This window comes from Danaus plexippus, assembly GCF_018135715.1.
Source record: "Danaus plexippus chromosome 3 unlocalized genomic scaffold, MEX_DaPlex mxdp_25, whole genome shotgun sequence".
NCBI lineage: Eukaryota > Metazoa > Arthropoda > Insecta > Lepidoptera > Nymphalidae > Danaus > Danaus plexippus.
Genome location: NW_026869844.1, coordinates 1,373,378 through 1,392,401, shown reverse-complemented (window position 1 = coordinate 1,392,401; position 19,024 = coordinate 1,373,378). Strand labels below are relative to the sequence as shown.

The 19,024-nt window shown below is 33.1% G+C and overlaps 2 protein-coding genes across 3 annotated transcripts in view; one reads left to right on the top strand and one right to left on the bottom strand.

Annotated features, from left to right (window-relative positions):
• The first annotated feature begins 388 nt into the window (after positions 1 to 388).
• LOC116768208 (zinc finger protein 658B-like) lies at positions 389 to 5,189 on the top strand. 2 transcript variants are annotated; one of them, XM_032658889.2, is made up of 6 exons: positions 389 to 693; positions 795 to 916; positions 3,041 to 3,250; positions 3,987 to 4,121; positions 4,196 to 4,264; positions 4,335 to 5,189. In XM_032658889.2, exons 1-6 carry the CDS (start codon positions 575 to 577, stop codon positions 4,991 to 4,993), a joined length of 1,314 nt encoding a protein of 437 aa, XP_032514780.2. In that variant the 5' UTR covers positions 389 to 574; the 3' UTR covers positions 4,994 to 5,189. The 2 variants fall into 2 exon arrangements, with proteins under 2 accessions (XP_032514780.2, XP_032514775.2); XM_032658884.2 differs by having other exon boundaries at positions 392 to 693; positions 4,193 to 4,264.
• The window catches only part of LOC116779739 (uncharacterized), a 35,690-nt gene continuing 21,844 nt past the window's right edge, over positions 5,179 to 19,024 (bottom strand). The window contains exons 3-7 of the mRNA XM_032674152.2: positions 16,565 to 16,930; positions 10,860 to 10,984; positions 10,021 to 10,272; positions 9,707 to 9,896; positions 5,179 to 9,635 (exon numbers count right to left, since the gene is read on the bottom strand). Of these exons, the coding sequence (XP_032530043.2) occupies positions 5,822 to 9,635; positions 9,707 to 9,896; positions 10,021 to 10,272; positions 10,860 to 10,984; positions 16,565 to 16,908 (4,725 nt within the window). The 5' untranslated portion in view covers positions 16,909 to 16,930 and the 3' untranslated portion in view covers positions 5,179 to 5,821. The remainder of the gene's footprint in view (positions 9,636 to 9,706; positions 9,897 to 10,020; positions 10,273 to 10,859; positions 10,985 to 16,564; positions 16,931 to 19,024) is intronic.

Here is a 19,024-nt window from a genome sequence, read left to right as displayed (position 1 = left end):
TTAACTAATTGTTTTTGAATTATATTCTGTTCTTTGAGTTATTGGCGTTTTCTTACTTCGCCAACATTATGCGGCTATTATACTCAGCTAGGTAAAAAAGGATCCATGAATGAAGAGAATCACTAACTGTTTTTTTATTATTAAAAATTTGTATTGATGTGTACCTTGTTTATTGGCCTAATAATAAAATTTCATTTTAGCGTTTTTTATTTGCTATGGCTTCATTAATTTTAGTCCGAATCTTGACGGCTGGGTAACTTAAAATTGCGTCACCGGTTGCAGATTGATTGACAAGTGACAAAATTATCAATTAATGGAGCTTATTTGTTATTGCTTCTAACTGAAGTTTGGAGGGCTTAGTGTATAATTGTTTGTTTTATTTAAATGTTTCAATTGTATAATTTATTTATATTGGAAGATTAAAGATCCTTTTTTTTTCGTATTGCTCGTATTAAATTTTTAATCTCAGAAATAGTTTCAATATAAAGTGTCGCCTGTATTTTTGAAGAAAAGTTTTAATAAAGTGATAATATATAAAAACTTTTCTGGTCAGTTTTTCCGTAACTACATCAGGATGCTGCAGTGCTGCTATTGTTCAAAGAAATTCAAATATGAAAGTGAAAAGAAACGACACGAAAAGAGTCATGATCCACAGTTTGAATGTGACAAGTGTTCGAAAAAGTTTAGTTTTCTGTAAGAATCTTTAGGGTTTATACATGAAAGAAATGTTTTAGTGTATCAATAAAATATTTATATTTTATTGGTTGTTACACATTGACATCCTTCTTTTATAGATCTGCTTTGAAGAGGCACCAAAAGCAGCACGAAAGGACTGGCAGTGTTAAATGTACAGAGTGCGGAAAATATTTTCTTGATAAAACTCTTCTAAACAGACATATGAAATATGCTCACCAAGGTAAGTTTAATGTAATCCTCCTTGGAACATTGTAATGGTCGTATCACACTTTGCTAAATATGATTTTATTAAAAAAAAAATCTTATATGAATTTTATTTCATATGTGTTTCAAACTTGCTTTAAATTTCTTATTCAATTGAATTACTTCTTAATATGATAAAAAAAAAACTTCTATTTGGTAATTTATAATAATTTGGTATGATTGCATATATTTTATGCAATGTGTTGTAATTAGTGAATTATACTCTCCAAACATCAAAGAGTCTACTAAAGATATTACTTGCAATAAGCTCCTGGCTTGTTTTTAGTTTAAATAGGCACTTCCTTACCTTACCATACAATAGACACATTTTTTTTTCGACTTGACTGTAGCTGTTAGCCCTATTGACTTTTACAGCGTCACCGGGAGGGGACAATAGACACAGTTTTATCTCGGAATAATTTTTACCTTAATAATATCTAAGATTTTTGGCATGTATTCATTTAAATTGAACCAAGATTTTCAGATATCCTACACATTTTTTATTATTAAAAAAAAACTACATACTCAGGCTGTTTTGGTTACAAGTCGACTGAACAATTGCTGTGCAATAGACCTATGCTATTATAGTTGAATTACTGTTCATGCTACAGTGACAGGTCGGGGATAAGTCTATGTAATTGTTAATGTCATAGTTGGCCCAAATTGTGTAGTGTAATTTTCTTAGTGTACCAATTTCTGAGAAGTAAGGAAGTGCTCCAACATTTGGACAGTTTCCAAAAGTCCTTTGATACACTGAAGTTTTTTAGAGAAACAAAATATATGATATCATACCTATTTGTCTATAAATTCAAACTTACGAGTTTGTCTTTCATTTAGGGGAAAACAAATATTTGTAAATTAGAAAAGATTTTCTAATATCTATTCAGAACTCGTTTTTTCAAGTTATTATTTAAATTGCAATCTATATTAATGCAATTTTGATTACGTTTCTCGACTACTGTACGGATATAACTACAATTCATTGTCTAATGATACAGATTTCAATTCTTTACTACTATAAGGATTATGTTGTTTGGATAGGCATAATGGAAAATGCTGCAAAAAGTAACATGAGCTGTGGGATTCTATCAGAATATTACTAGCTAATAGAATGTTATGTATTTGAGGCTTTTTTAAGCCTCGATAGCTTAGGAGTAGTGAAATATTGGTTTTGGAAAAAAAGGTCACAGATTGTCGCTTAGGTCGCCAGAAATATTCAGCTCCTTTCACCGATAAGTGCATTTTGTAGTTGAATTTGATAATCAATATTTTTACATTCACAAGGTGCCAAGAAAATAAAACCCTGTAGGCGAGTATATATCTCGTTCGGATCTGTCAAAATGAAGATAAGGAAACCAACGTATGATATAGCATTATTGACGTCCATATTTTTGTAAGCTCGCTTTACTCATTGTTTTGCCAAAAATCTTTTTCTCTTGTTCTTGGACAGTTAATATTTAACTTAACACCTAAGTCCTCATACCCTTTTAGTAGCTCTTAGTAAGGATATTGAAATAAAACATTCATAAAACTGAACCCTTTAAAACAAATTATCAACTAATCCTTTTAAGACGATGATCTACTTCTAGTCTGACTTCTAATTTTTCTCATTTACGAGTGGATTTCAACTTATTCGATCAATGAGAATAAATTCTTCTTTCTAAGTCTTTTTCAAACGTGTCTATTGTAGTTATAGTAGTTTCTGTTGAGTAAGTATTACGTAATAATTAAGTGTGCTTTATAAAACTTGTCCGTCAAATCACGATATAAATTATTCTTTATACTATTTATAGAGACATTGTCCTTTCATCACATTAATAATTACTCATCAATGCGGTCAAGTACATGTAATTGTCGGAGTTATTCTGTTTTGTTCTTGGGACATATTTTGTCAACAAAACGTTGCAAAGCCGACTGTTCATATCTTTATTATACATCTTTAACTTATCCACGTTTGCATAGTTTTTGGCGTAGTTGATTACAGTAGTATTTAACTTGTTTTGTTCAGATTCTTCAGAGTCGAGACCAAACACTTATTTATAGTAGCAATAATTGTTTTGTTTTCTTCTGATATCTCACCAAAATGTTAAATTGTTACCAGGTACATACGTGTGTTCTAAATGTGAAGCGACGTTCAGTAGCGACCTGGCCTTGGCATCACATCAGAAGAGCCACAAGCCGCGGTCAGAGCGCCGCTTCAAATGTAATTATGATGGATGTACAAAAACCTTCAACTACATACATCACTTGAAACACCACCAGCTCAGCCATACTAATAAAAAACAACACTATTGTAACGTATGTGGAAAAGGTTAGTCGATTTTTATTAGGCAGAAAAACAAGAAGAAAAAGTCCTTCATTTCTAAAGTTTTATCTATATATAGAACGTCCTAGGCATATAGGTCATAAATGTCACCTAAAAAAAATAAATTCTAGTATATTTGGTAATAGTATTAATATCCATCCCTCGATAAATTCTACTCACGCTCTAAGAGAAGTTGACTTTTAACATTAACTAGTCCATGACCCATACAAAGTAAGGAAAACGAAAAAGATATAAAAAATATCATGTAAAGGTTTTTCGTCATAATTTAAATTTGGCCAAAACACAAAATCATTCAATGGAAGACGGCTACCCAGTTTCTTTGTCTCGCCATTAATTACTATTCCTTGGGCTATGAGCTCTTTTAGCACCTACGACATTGCTATTGTGCAAATTGTCAAATAGCATTTATTCTTGTATATTTTAAAATTTTCTAATGTCATTTATAAAAACTATTATTGACTGGGGACAATCAAAGTTAAATTATTTATCTGAAGTCAATAATGACGCATCTTGCAAGTGGTTTGTGATTCATATGACTGTGAATGTTTTAATATTTCCATATTGGGAGAAGCTCGCTGATTGTGATTCATGCAAATTAAAATTAGGACATATGGATATGTTGACTCAGAATTATATAAGGAACACATTTTTTTTAGGAGCTAGGCTGTCTTTTTCGTAATTATTCAGGTGTTTAGGTCTAATGCCATTGAATGTATTACAGGTTTTATTCAGTACCATCATTTCAAAGCGCACAGGAAGGTACATTCGCCTGAAACCTGGTTGCCGTGCACCATACCGGGTTGCAGCAAACAGTTCCCAGATGAATACGCTAGGAAACAACATCTTATGAAACACAGTGAGTACAAATATTCTCCAAACAAATTAATTTGAATGAAGTTGAAGTATTTCATTGCTATTTATTTCCAGAAGGCGCTGATGGTCCATCATCGGATTGTACGAGCAATTTTTCTCATACATCCGACATCAAAGAGTCACCAGGTATATAGCTTTTGAGAGCGTTGGTTTAAGTTTTATATATAAAACAATTGATATTCATGTTTTATTTCAGATGAAATGCTATGTTCGAGTTGCGGAGATATGATTGAAATTTCTTCACAAGCAACTCATCTAGAAAAATGTAAAACTAACACACGCTCTAAACATTCATTAACAAACCTAGAGGATTTGAATATAAGTAATAATAATAATAACAACGAAGATATTAAAAATATCAATGACGGCATTTTGGACGTGTTTATAGACAGCAAAAAATATATAAATAATCCAAAAAATACAGATAACTCCGACTATTACTCTATGGTTGGAAGTCTTAACTTTAATGACGATATTAAAGGAATTCCATCAGATAGCAGTAACGTGGCATGTGAAGGCTGTGATTGTTATACCAAAGACATTATATGCGGTCCCCGAAATGATAAGGACTTACCGCAGATAGAGTATAGAAGCGACGGCGTCATTAAACTCAAGGACACGCTCGAAACAGATGTCCCTAAAGCATTCAAAACTAATAAGTTAGAAAACGAGGAGTTCTATATAAACGAGGTCCCATATAACAGTTGTAAAACAATTCTCGGAGGCTGTATAGTGAGTGGTGATGGCACCATCAGCGAAGGATGCCTCTGTGCGAAGATGGCTCTGAATGAACAAGAAGCCGTCGAACAGGAAATAGATGAAATAACACCACGACCGGTTACATCGACAGCATGAATATTAAAACCACACATGTAAAAAGGTTCTATATTTATAAGCTTTTGGTTAAAGAATTAAAAAAAAAATGAATGCCATAATTAAAAAAAAAAATATGCCATAGTAATTTTTAAATTAAGAACCAACGTATAGTATAGTCAAACGGTCTGTGATGTAATGTGATTGAATAAAATAATATATGCATATAATATTAAAATTATTTTTATTTACAACATACCTCTACATTTTCAACCATATTATACAAAATATATCTTAGTTAACAAATATTTTACAATCATACCTCACTTTTGTTTATATATCACTTACAGTATGTTTATTAACAAAAACGGAATGCCATTTCATAATTCTGAAGTATCACATTACGGCACGGATATTATAGTGTTGTTCTTATAATACTATATAATAACATACATCTAAATAATATATTACAATAATTATGTCCCGTTCAAAGTCCAATCAGTAAGTCAGTTAATAATCGATGATACGAAAATGGTCAATAAAATATATTTAACTATGGTAACAATTTAAAAAAAAAAAAAATAAGTGTAACAGAATTCAATGATCGTCTTAATTATGAAGCAATAAATAATCTAGAATCTTCTTGTTTATGAATTTATGTTTCTAATTTGACTAGTCTAAAAAGTAATTATTATGAATAAAGGTAAAATATCTTTAGTATTATTAATAATCTTAGAACCATTTGGATATTTAGTTTATAGACACTTAACATGTAGGTAAGAATTTACATTGGTAATACATATTGTTAGCTGGTTAAGAGAATCTTTATGATAATCACAGGATAGGAAGTGACAATACACATCGTGTTATTTAAAAGTATCTAGCTTCCAAATTGTTCACGTCTATCGTCCTGTCGCTCTTCTTTGGTGAGTCACTGATGTCGTTTAGTTCTTGGATACTCTCAGAATTTAAGTTTTTGTTCAGTGCTTCGTTACTTTTTTCAGCTTCTATGGGTACGACGTTTAGAAATTGGTTAACATCTTCATTGGACTTCGAACTCGTGACATCAATGCTAGCCCTACTTTTTAATTCGTTTTCCGATGAAGCTGGTGGTGTTTTTGTTACGTCCAAATCGTCCGTGTCCAGCAGGAATGTTGAAATAGGCAAAACATCTCTATCGTCTTCTAAAGTTGGTACGTCATCAACTGGTTTATTTATTTCTGTTGTTGTGAACGTTTCGTCGCGAGATATACTGTTTGTGTACAAATGATTAAATATAAGATCGTCTTCTGAACTTGCAGCTGTTGTTGTTTCTGGTTTGACGCCAGCGACACCAATAACATTAAGGTTATTCATTTGTGCAGTTTCTTCTACAGATTGCTTCGGTTCCATAGCAGCGATATTTGACGTGTTCGTGTTATGATCATCAACGCTTTCGTTCTGTGTTTCGTTTACATTTGTTGGTTCTATGTCGTGACCTTCTTGGAGTTTTTTAACGAGAATTTTATTGTTTTCCGCCTCAGGTAAGAATGGATTCATATCTGTTTCGTGGTCAATGTGAGATATGATTTCGGGTTGTAATGGATTGGAAGGATTAGTGGATACAAACGACTGATTGTCAGTAGTGTTAGATATTTCGTATATCGTTACGTTTAAGTTATTAACCAGAGATGTATTTTCAGCAATCGAATCCTTCATTTCATTTGGGTTTGATTCGCTTCCAGAATTATTCTGATCGTTACTTGAAGGTGTTGTTGCAAATGGTACGGATGTTGTTGTTGATGTGACATTTGCGTTAATATTTTGTTGGTTACTTTCGATTGTTTCTTGAGACGATGATGGTGAACTTGTTGTATGGTTTTCTACTTCTGTTTCTTCCCAAACGGGAGCTGGAGAAGATACAACTGACTGGATATCTTCTTCTTTGGAACTGCTTCCACCTGCTTTGTAAATGTATTGACTTACTGTTGTCGTTTCGAATACAGTATTTTGAGAGGAATTTAATGTCATAGTTTCTTCTATGGAAGTAGTTTTATTCTCTTTGCCAGCCATGTTTACTCTTTTGACTCTGGAGTCTTCAGAATCGTAGTCAGTTATCATTCCATATAAAGGCTCCTCGTGGTCAGTCATTTTATTTGATTTAGAGCCGATATTTAAATAATCCGGTTCAAAGTCGTCCTTGTTGACGCCGTGGCTCATGTTTTCATCTACTTTAATAAGTGGCATTTCTGTTGTAACGGGTGCGTTCATTTTATTAACAAGCTCTTCGTAGTTCATTTCTGTTACTGATTCAGATAGCCAATCAGAATCCGTAGAACTTTCTCCGGAGGAGCTTAGAATGTCATTTGAAATAGTCACTTCAGTGGCAGTGTTTTCTTTATCGTCCATGGATTTCGAAGAACGGTTGTAAAGCAGACTAATAGTGTCAAAAGTTACATCGGTGCTTTCATCTGATGTATTTCTTTTTGTAGTTGTTTCTTCAGCTTCATCAGTTGAAACTGTTGTTATTTCTAAAGCTTTTATTAATTCTTTATCTTCTTTGGTGTTTTTATTTTGTTCGTTTAATGAAAAAATTGGACTTATTTCCATTTTAGCTGTTGTTGTTTCGATGGGTTCCGTGTTTGTGTTGAATAATTCTTTCTCCTGTGTCGGCGAATCTACAGTAATTTTATTTTCAGGACTTGTTTTTATATTCGATTCAGTAGTTAGACCAAATCCCATTTCCTTAAGGATTACAGGCTCGACTTCTGTTGTTGGTTTGTACGTTTCACTTTTAGCAGTACTCTGAGATGTTGTTGTTTCTACACTGCTTTTGCTTGTCATGTCTTCGGCGTTTATACCAATGATATCAAGCGTATTTTCTGTAGGTTCTTGATTTTCCGTATCCGTGAAAGGAGTTGTTTCCATTACGGGCATTTCAACATTTTTCTTTATGAGATCAAATGTTATATCATCATTGTACATTTCGCTCAATTTCTCGGTTGTGGTTTCATACAGGAAATCCCCAAAAGTTTTAGATGATCTCGTTTCGGTTTTAGTGATTTGTTCGTTATTTATTTCAGTTTGCATTTGTGATTCCATTTCTTTGTTAATGTCAGAATTCATATCAATTGAGGATGTTGACTTATTATTGTCGTCATATTCTAGCCATTCATTGTCGCTGACTGTATAATTATTAATATTAAATTCAGTAGTACTTAACGGTTCCGCTTCGTTTGACCCTAAAGCTATATTCATTTTTGATCCATTTGGATCTTCATCAATCATTTTTGCGTCTGAAATTGTTTTCATGGTTGTGGTCATTGGAATGCTCTCAACCATATTGTTTTTATTACTGTTTATTGTTACTGGAGTAAATTCAGAATTAGTTTCAGTTGCAGCATCGTCGTTCGATGTCTGACTTGACTCATTAGAATTAAGTCCAATGATGCTGTCTAAATCAAACGTTGCATGGTCTGAAATTGGTTGATTATTTTCGGTCATAGAAGCAGATTCTTCATTCTGTTTAAGAATTGAAGAGATTTCATCACTTGTAAGAGGTGGTAGTGTTCTACCTGCCTCGGGCATCGCCATAGTAGTAACTTCATGAGGGTTATAGATTTCATCTATACTTCTCATAGTTTGCATGCTGTCTGTTGTAACTTCTGGTTCTACACCATAATTTGGAGCTGATCTTGGTTCGGAATTATACATCATTGTAGGCTTAGGTTCTGATTGGGCGTTAATTTCTGTGATTGGATTAGGTTCTGGTACTACTGTCGGTTCAAGGTCTTTTTGAGATGGAAGTTCAGGTTGTGGTTCTGATGTCGGTTCTGGTTCTGGTTCAGGCTTTGGTTCGGGTTGAGGTTCAGGTTCTGGTTTCGGTTCTGATTTGGGTTCAGGCTCTGGTTCGGGTTGAGGTTCAGGTTCTGGTTTCGGTTCTGACGCGGGTACAGGTTCTGGTTCAGGTTTTGGTTCTGATGTAGGTTGAGGTTCAGGTTCCGGCTCAGATGTGGGTTCAGGTTCAGGTAGCGGTTCAGATTGCGGTTTGCTTTCTGGTATTGATTCAGGAGAAGGCTTTGATTGCACGGGCTCAGGTTCAGGCTCTGGTTTCACTTCTTCTGACGACGGTTCAGGTTCTGGTTTTGGTGTTTCTGAATTAGTTTGACCGAATAGATGAGAAAAGTTCAAATCAGTTTCCGCTTCAGGAGTCGTTTGCGGCATTGTTTGGCGATCATCTTTCCAATCATATGTATTTTCCATATCGTGTTCGGATTCCGATTTTTCGTCTTCAGCCGAAGATTCCATTATATTAACATTCGGTTCAAGAGAGGTCATTTTCGCTGTTGTTGTTTCCGCTTTATTTCGTCTTTCAGGGTCATATAGTAGCATCACGCACTTTTTGGGTGAATTGACATCTATTATTTGACCAGGCGGACAAATACAATTGAACTCTAAGGTGGCTTCGTCGAATTCACATTTGTATTCGCAGTCATAGTTGTTTATTTTACACAAGTCGAGGACCTGTCTCGTAGATAGGTTTCCTTCAGCGACATGGTACACGCTTATCATTCTGTGGTTATCATTTAGATAATTGTCCAGTTTTGTTTGCAAAATGTTCGGTGTCAAGAGTTCTTCAGTCTTCTGTTCGGAATTGTGTTTTGGAATCCAATGGATTCTGTATGTAACTATAATCGAGCCGTTTCTGAAATAAATTATTACAATGAGTGTTTGTTTGGAAAGTTAAAGTAATTATAATATGACTGTTTAACTAACCTTATCTGAACAACTTCAACCATTATCTCGTTGTCACCGTTCTCTAGACTGTTCCTGTTGAACAGTGCGTGTTTGAGCGCGTCACCAAAGTTGGCTTTAAAGTCCCTGTACTCGTCGCTCTCGGGATCCTCTAAAGCAGGCGTGAACACTTCGTTATCGATTCTCAGTTCTCCTTCTACCGTTTTTGGCACTGTAAAGTTATTTAATCTTATTAATTTAGGTTTATAAAATAGGATTTCATGGGGTATGTGTGATGTCTAGATTTGGATAACAATCTATACAGTTAATATTTTTTTATTTCGTTATGTATTTACCATATATGGACATATCTCCGCTCTCTCCAGATATAGAAGGTTCCTGAGCTTCGTCACTCTGCGTTCCAAAGGGTGGAGTGGTCGGTTGTTCGTTGCGACCGTGGTCGTCGTGGTCGTGGTCGTGGTTGTGGTCATGACTGTGGTCATGATCGTGACTGTGGACGTGTGTGATGCCGCTGAAAGCGCGCGCTGAACTCACAGATGAGTTGTAAGGTTCGAGAGCGGTCGGAGAATTTGAAAATAGTATTCCAGCTGAAAAAATAACATGCAACTTATTAAATACTAAAATATTTCCTCTACTTCATCGTAATTATAGAACAGCTGCGTAAGTAATAAACGAAGTTAAGTTTTTAGGATATTTTATTACGTTCATTTATACTATTTTATTTCTTCATTTTCCCGAGATCAATGTTGCTGAAAAGTAATCGAGACGTCGATAAAATTTAAAAATAGAACAAGAAAACACATGTAGCTATCCGAAACTTAGTTTCCTTTAAATATGCATTCGCGAAAATCTTATATCACCTAACTACTGGTGTAAAAGAATGTTGTACTTGAAAAACTGTTATAAATATGATATAGTGAAATGTCCCGGTATTGTATTGCAGGTCTTAGTATATAGAGCGCGTCTCATCTACGATAGAATCGAATACAACCTCTGGTTGGTTGGATGAAAATACTAACTGCTATTAATATTATAAATTCGAAGGATGTCCACATGTTTTTTAATTATGAACGTAGGCACTATAAAATAGAACCGAATTGTAATCTAGTAGATCTGGACAAGCATGCAAAGTCGTAGGATCTAACATGTACTAGTAATGAATAAAAGAACTGACTTGCTGCTAAAACAATGAGAGCCACGATAGCGGCAACAACCAGCCCAAGGAGCGTCCAGCAGAGCGGTCGTTTGCAGCCTCCTTTCTCTCCGCGCTTGTCTGCAGTCACGTATAACTTTTCACCTCTGAAAACATTACAATATAGTTAATTTTACACGCGATTCACTATGATTGATACACGTTTAAATTAGGTTATATTTTATGTATGTTGTGTGCACATTTAAATGTGATTGTTTGATCTATTTCAGAGTTGTGTATGACGGTTTTGAGTTACATAAATAATGAATATCTACACTCATTCAGATATATTACTTTAAACTGACTGAACAAGGATTAAACTACAGATAGATAATTAAAATATTATAATCCAAAATGCTCGGTAACTTTTACGATTCGTTCAAAAAACTTTATTAATACATCTCAACTGTTCCACTATCTATATTTAATTCTAAAAACATCTACGAATTATTTATCGTAATAGACAATAACTTTAGCTGTACACACTTCTCCACATCCTTTGACATTAAACCTTCGGTTTTATGAAGCAGCTTTTCTATCTCCCTCGGCGGTTGATCCATTATTACACTCAGAACTGGCTGTCCTAATCTTCTAAACCGTTTAGAGATTACAATTATTTTATATATTAACTAATAACTGGTCACAAGCAACTAATAACCGGACTAATAACATAGAAATTATAAATTCAACGAAATTTCCGTCTACATACGGTTTCGTATTGCAGATGTGACAATAAGCATCGTTACTGTCATACAAAAAATAACCTTAACAACACACCATAGAGTTCAGTGTTAAATCCAGTCTCAAAGTCTGTCTGTAGAGTTATTTAACACCTTTTGTGGAAATCAATGTGCTGAGTGTACGCTTTAAACCACCTATACAAATAAAATTACTCTGTATATGTTATAAAGACACAATTATTTTACTTGTTGTGTAAGTGTTATAATATTAATTAAAAAATTATATATTTATATTTAAAAAAAAGAATATTGGAAATAATAATAAGAGTAAGACAAATGAAATTTAAGAAACAAAGTCTAAATGATTTTCAATTGTTTCATTTTAAAATCAGTTACCAAAGAAATGTTAAAACATTATTCTGATCGATGATTATTAACATTAAAATAATAAACAGATATTTCATAATTATTTGTGCCATCAAATGAAGTACGTAAGGAGCTGGTACGTTATACTTCCTTAATGAAATGCGAAATCCACCTTTCTCTTTCTATCTTTTAGAATATAATGGACGTGAAAGGATACGGAAAGAGACAACTACATGTTATAATAAATGTACCCAGCCTCGGGGTTATTGACCCGTATTGTTCCCGTACGGTACCACAAAGGTTCTGGCTTCAAAGGTGTGGACATGACCCTTTATTTAGTGTCTTCGTTGGTGGCTTCAGATAGTATACTATATTTTACCTGACTGTATACACAATTAAGTCCAAAAAATATCTGCCTAGAGTGGAATAAATACTTCAAAATACTTTAAAATGTCATTCCAGTCTTTGATATTGCGTAAAATTTACGTGAGATTTCCCCTGAAATTTAGTAACAAAAAACCTCGTTCGCTGGCGCACAACGGCATATCCTTCCTTTAATACATTCGATTGATCAAATTAATTAACTATGCATTAACAGATTTGTTTTATGAAAACCGACATCAGAAGGTCGTTCAATGAAAATACGATTACACTTAAATAGATTTCTAAACGTGTTTTTATTAATTGCAAGCGGGAAAATATTACCGGCATTATCCTGTCATTGGTTATTGAGAAAATCGAAAAGCCTGTCCGGCGTGTTAACAACGGATTGGACGTTTAAAAACAGGTAGCTGACTGACAGTAAAGAGCTAGACAGATAGATCAGGCTAGAGCTATAAGAAGTTTAAATATTCATCGTGAAAGTGATCGATCTGTGTCGTAACTCAGATCCGTTAGTCCATTGAGTTTTCATTGAGCAATTTGACATTCATGAATGAGAGTGAACGTTGCGCCACAGATACAACACTAGTGTGTTATGAGATTACACATAAGTCACGGTGCTTTGTATATATACCTACATATATAAATATATTATTGTATTAGAGCATTAGGATTGTATAGTTTGAATACTTTTAAAGTCATCTGTCTTAAACTAATTATCGATAGTTTCAATATAATAATAAATATAATATTCAAATGAAAGCTGTGGTGTTTCATTTTGGGTGTTTAACGTATTTATGTATATATTATTTGTTAAAGTTGTACTATTGAATAGTGATGGAATAATAAGAATCTGAAGAATCAAAGCTGATGATGAATGCGGTGAATGTTCTGTTAGTGTTTGGGCCGGTATTGTGTCCTAGCCTTATTGTTTTGAATTTCTTTCAGCCGACGTTCCTTTGTGCTTTGTTCTGACGATGAATATTCATCAGCTTTCTCGTAGTTTTAAATAGCTTAGGAGCTAACCGATCTCGCACACTTGATTTATAATAGCGATAATTTTAAATCCCTATATCATACGATTTTCCGAATATAAAATTACGTCCAAATTTTAAATTTAGTATATTTGACGTTTGTGATTGTTTTTTTTTAAATTTATTATATTTTCGTTATTATTTCTATTATTCGAAAGCGTAGGTCAAGTAGTGTTTGATGCTTATATTAAAAAAAAGAAATTTTGAAAAATACTAAACAGTGTGAGCTATTTTGTTCATCTTAAAATACCGTTTTCGTTACTATTGTGCTAACAATATACTTTAAGTTTAAAACAATCTCCTAGTTCACTTTATATATTGCTTTTTTTGAACCTCTCTGCTGGCTTGCCACAAAACAATTGCTCACGGTTTAACCTGAATCAGCGTTGAAGTACGTGATTTGAAATACAATATTAAGTGAAAAATAATTTGCATACACGAAGTCATTATATTATTATTTTTATTTTCAAAAATAAAGCGCTTGTTCTCGTTAGTTATTATGATTTTTTCAATACTAAATATCAAAATAAGATGTCTGCAAATATTGAAATAAAAAAAAATATCGATAGTTCAGTAGTTTAAATTCACTGTCGTAACTAAATTATCAGGATAACTTACAACACGACCTCATTAGACTTACTCGTACTGTAATTAAGAAAATGAGTCTGTATATTTTAATTTTAAACATAAACAATTAACTTGCAATTATGATACAGATTAAAAAAAGAACACGGATAAGTTTGTTTTCTTTATACGGATAGTATAACTATAAAATACTGGTTACTTCTGTTATTGGCTGAATAGGAACTCTATAGAGAAACATAATTTGTCAAGCAGTAGCAGCAATCACATTATACTATCAGTGACCTTATAAAACATGACTAAACATTAAATATCTCCTGATACTGGCAACATTTCTTAAATAAAGTTGAATAAAAATGCAATGAATCCAAAAAAACTGCCCTATCGAATATAAAAACTATGATTTACGAAGTGATGTACCAAATTACTACTTCTCGTTCACAAATAGGTATTAGTAGTAAGTGACGTAAAAGTTAAAAAGAATGTTGCTCAAAATATTCCGTAGCCAGAACACTTTTTGGGTAATTGTTAGCAATTAGTAGTTAGTGAGGTGATATGGATAACTACTTAACTAATATAATTATGAGTCAAAGAAATATTTACTGAGATGATGTATTTGTAAAACGGGAAGAAAATAACTCATAAAGAACTACAGATATTCAGGTTAAGAAAATAAGACGTATAGCCTTACTTGTTATGAAAGTTAATTTACTGTTTATAGCTATAAAATTTTTATTATTGGAATAAATTGTCTCTTTATAGGGAATATCCTGATGACATATACAAATGTTATGTAGAATTGGAAGTACATGACAGACAGATGACATTTTAATAGTATACGAAATTCATAAAAAAAATTTAATATATAATTAAAGCACAACACAGCCTTTAAATAGCACAGATGTATTTTGCCTTTGGCGTTTTGAGTTATTTTAAAGATGACTTTCTGGTAACGAAGAAAGCATTTTAAATTTTTATGATTGTTAATTTTTTTCAATAAACGTATACTATACAAAAAAACACAAGGTTATCCGAATGCGATAGTATCTGCCTCAAACTATTCACAATTTATGGTGTATTTTATTACATTTTATGTATAAATTATATTATTTATAAGGAATTGAAAAAAAAAAAATATTTTGAAAAACATAACACGAGGTGAACAAATGGGTCCTGTTATGGTAATAAGTTAACATCAATTCCAGTTCCATAGAGCTTTGGCGAGTAAGCAATTAAAATTCACGAGCGGTTAAATGTATATTTTAAGGCAAACCGCGGTTGACAACTGGAGAAGGTCATCTTGTGTGATATAACTATTTGAATCTTAATATATTGGAACGAGGCCAGTGGGGGAAGTGACGGAGATCGGATTACTGTGTCGATTTTATAATACATCACATAATAATCAACATTTCCACAAAAATAATAATTAAATATTGATGAAAAGATTTGCTATTAATGTCTCATTTATTGCACGAATGTAATGAGTACGTTTATAGAGAATTTTTATATTATTCGGATGAAAAAACACAATAAGTCCATCGAAGAATTGTGTAATGCTAACCGCATTCTGTTGGTGACAATCTAGTACTAGACCAAACTTTCCAACAGCAGCCTTAGCTTGGATTAGAAATGATAGAATCAGAGACAATTAGCTGCCAGGTTGCAAATATTTGCATAAAATTATTTACGTAAGCGAAGGCGTTTAGCTAGTTCAATTAAATATTTCTGACTAGTTTTTTTCCTGTGACTACGTTCGCGTGGAGTTCGTAATTGGGTTTAGGAAGGAGTTGATAGTGTATATACATAGGTAGAAAATAGATTAAAGTATATATGTTAACTAATATATAGATAAAGTTAGGTTACATCTAGTTAGTAGCAATAGTCAGCGTTCATTCATTCATTTCATTCATTGAGTTCATATTTTATCAAAATGTTTTGTTGAGTCCCTGTCATCCCCAACTAGAGGAAATATTGGCTTTAAGTATAGCCTATACGCTATTCTGTTCTCAGCTATATCATCGCAAAGTTTTATGAAAACTCATTCAGCTGTTTTATCGTGAAAATATAAACAACCGTACATCCATACATGCAAGCTTCCGTGTTTATGATATTAGTAGAGAAATTAATTACGTAAGAAATAGCGTTCAGCTATCCCATTAAAATTTATCTCATGTTTAGCTAATAGTGAAACTGTATCTATAAATTAAGATCGACGATGACGTAGACAATTATATTGTTGGCGTTGGTTATAAAACGGTAATAGTAACAGATAAACATCAGTATGCTTAGTACAAGTTAGCATCGGCACACCACACACGCAGCGTTAGCAGTTTTGATTCAAACACCTCGACACACTATAGTATTAACGTAGGTTATTGAATTAGTAACGGGAAACGCGTCGAATGAAGTTTGACAATGCAAACTTGGACTAAGCTTACTGATTGTTAACCGGCACACCAATTTAGGGTTAGATTGCATAGCGGTTCTTTCGAGAGCCCGAGACTCATAGAGATATTGATTTGATGAACTCAATATAAACTCCTTAGCGTGTTTATTACCTCTATATATTGATTTGGTTCTCATTTTGGACCGTAAATCTTAAACAATAGTTAGTAAAGTGTGAACAATGAAAACCACAAACCTCATATATTTCCTGTGCTCATTGACCGGCACGAAATATTCGTCGTAGGGGTTGGTGGAGTTCATGTCGACTTCCACATCCTTTTTCTTGGCACCGTTCTTGGGTGTCAGGTTTATCAGTTCGAGGTTGACGGCTTCCAACGTTTTTGTATCTCCATTCGGTTCCTTGCTGTGACCGTTTTGATGTGGTCCGTTGGAGGTGAACGAGTCGTTGTGGTTGGGATCTGACTCGTCGTGTTGGTAGGCTCGGTTGTCGAAGGCACCAGGGGAAGCTGGCGGCGAGGGTGGACGATGCTGTGGCCTTGCGGAGTCCCGAGGAGACGCCGATCTACTGTGACTATCCATTACTTTTGGAGCGGACTGACATCTGGAAAAAAAATTATATTGATATAAGTATTTTATATACAATAAATGTTAAACCTAAATATGTCCTTTAATTTATAAGAGTTTCTTTTAATTTAAAAAAAAGCCTTCGGGTTTCTTAGCCTCAGTGTGTACTTATTGGGAAACTTGTTCTTTAAGTCGTTTATGAGCAGAATAATCTAGACTGGCTTTCATTACGCCTTGGCGCATTGCTGGCAATACTTCGATCGGTGTTATATGAAAGTGATTAACAACATTTAAATCTTTTTGAGCCAAATAAAATTTAAATTTTTCAAATCGTAAAATTAAGTTATTGAATTAATTCATGGATTAAATAATACAGAGGCACGTAAAAGGGCTCGGTAGGCTATTTAGCAATGCGACTGGCAACTGATATCCCGGAAGTTGCAGGCGCAAATTCTACGTGCATTGTTTCGTTTGTTTTTTTGTTAATTTAATTTGAATGCAAGTATTAAGTTAATATTGATGAAGTAAGAAACGATAATATTTGAAGAAAATGTATTCAAAATACACGATTTAGCTTAACAAACTAATCTGAAAACTATATTCATTGGGAAGGTCGAATGCAGCTGTGGTCACCCTTTCCACAAACGACAACAACACAATATATACAATAAAAATTTAACACAATAAATTAAACCACGTAACTTCAATTGACACAAGAATATGTCGGAATAAACAAGATTTGAATACCCGAAATAACGATTCTAATAGAGTTACGTATAATTACTTTCAATAGAAATATAAAATAAATGAAGTTATCTATATGAAAAAATAATATACATATATTAGATTCGGTTTACATAAATAAGGATCGTGGTGCAGTAAATAAGGACATTATTGTGTTGTATTTAGGATACATAAACGCTTGCACCAGTCCGCCGACGTCCTTACACTCAATACGCCGAGGCTAGCCACCTTTTACTCCACGGCTTAGCATTACTGTTTTTCCGAATGATTCGAATTCTTTTAACGGAATTCTAAGCAAATATTATATATAGTATTATGTTACTAGTTATAGTCATATTCTTTATGCAAACCATAAACGGTTTTCAAGATTATATTTAAAACGACAAATCTAAAAAGGAGGTTTTATTGTGTTAGATCATTAAACGAAATTAATATTTAAAAGTAATAGAGTTTACCAAAATATTAGAATCATATATAGTGATTATTTTTGATAGTTATATAGATATATGTATACAGTAGCATTAAAGTAGTTTTAAGTCAATTCAAGTAAGAATATATAATATCTAGTAAGGTTATGACAGAAAACGTATTCTCCTATTCATTATTGTTTACTACGTATAATTTAAATGTAATTTATAACTATAAACAGTGATTATATAGCGGCCGCCCTTGACTGAGGGTGTTTGTTGAATGTACAATTAACTGACTGCAATCAGTACATTGATTACACACCTCTCAGGAAATTGACATTTCCTCTGAGGTTATAAGACATAAGATTCGGCTACTAATTGAATCATTCAGTAACCTGTTGGCTTGAAATCCGTAATGGTCTTAAACTGATGATTGTTTACCGTTTCAACTCCACATTTTTGCACCCAAAGAAGAATAGAAATAAATCCTATTGAGATCTCAAATAAACTGATAATAATAAACTAGAATTGTATGATTTAACGTGGAAAAATTATTCAATAAATGTATTTTAATTCTGTATGTGCAAATATGTTTTTAGATATCATTAAAATATACGATTTTCTAATGCAACGTTTATTTATGCGGACAGATTAATGAGAAAATAACATACTGAGATCGGACTAACACAATCATATTTAAAAATTATCATCAATTGAACGATGGGTTATAACAAGCGCTTTGAGAATCAACACTCAAGAAATATTCAAACTTAAGAACTAACGTTCTTCTAGTAGTGAAGGTGTGCTCATTATAAGAGAAGGAATAGTAAAATCTAAACTAGGTCATTGTTTTTTGGATTCTCTTTAATTTAACAGTTAGTTATATTTAATAGTGATGTTTTAAGCAGTTCCTAACGAATTTATCAGTTCATTTGTTTCGGATCGTGTTTATCTGAAGCTCACCTCGTCCTCGGGGT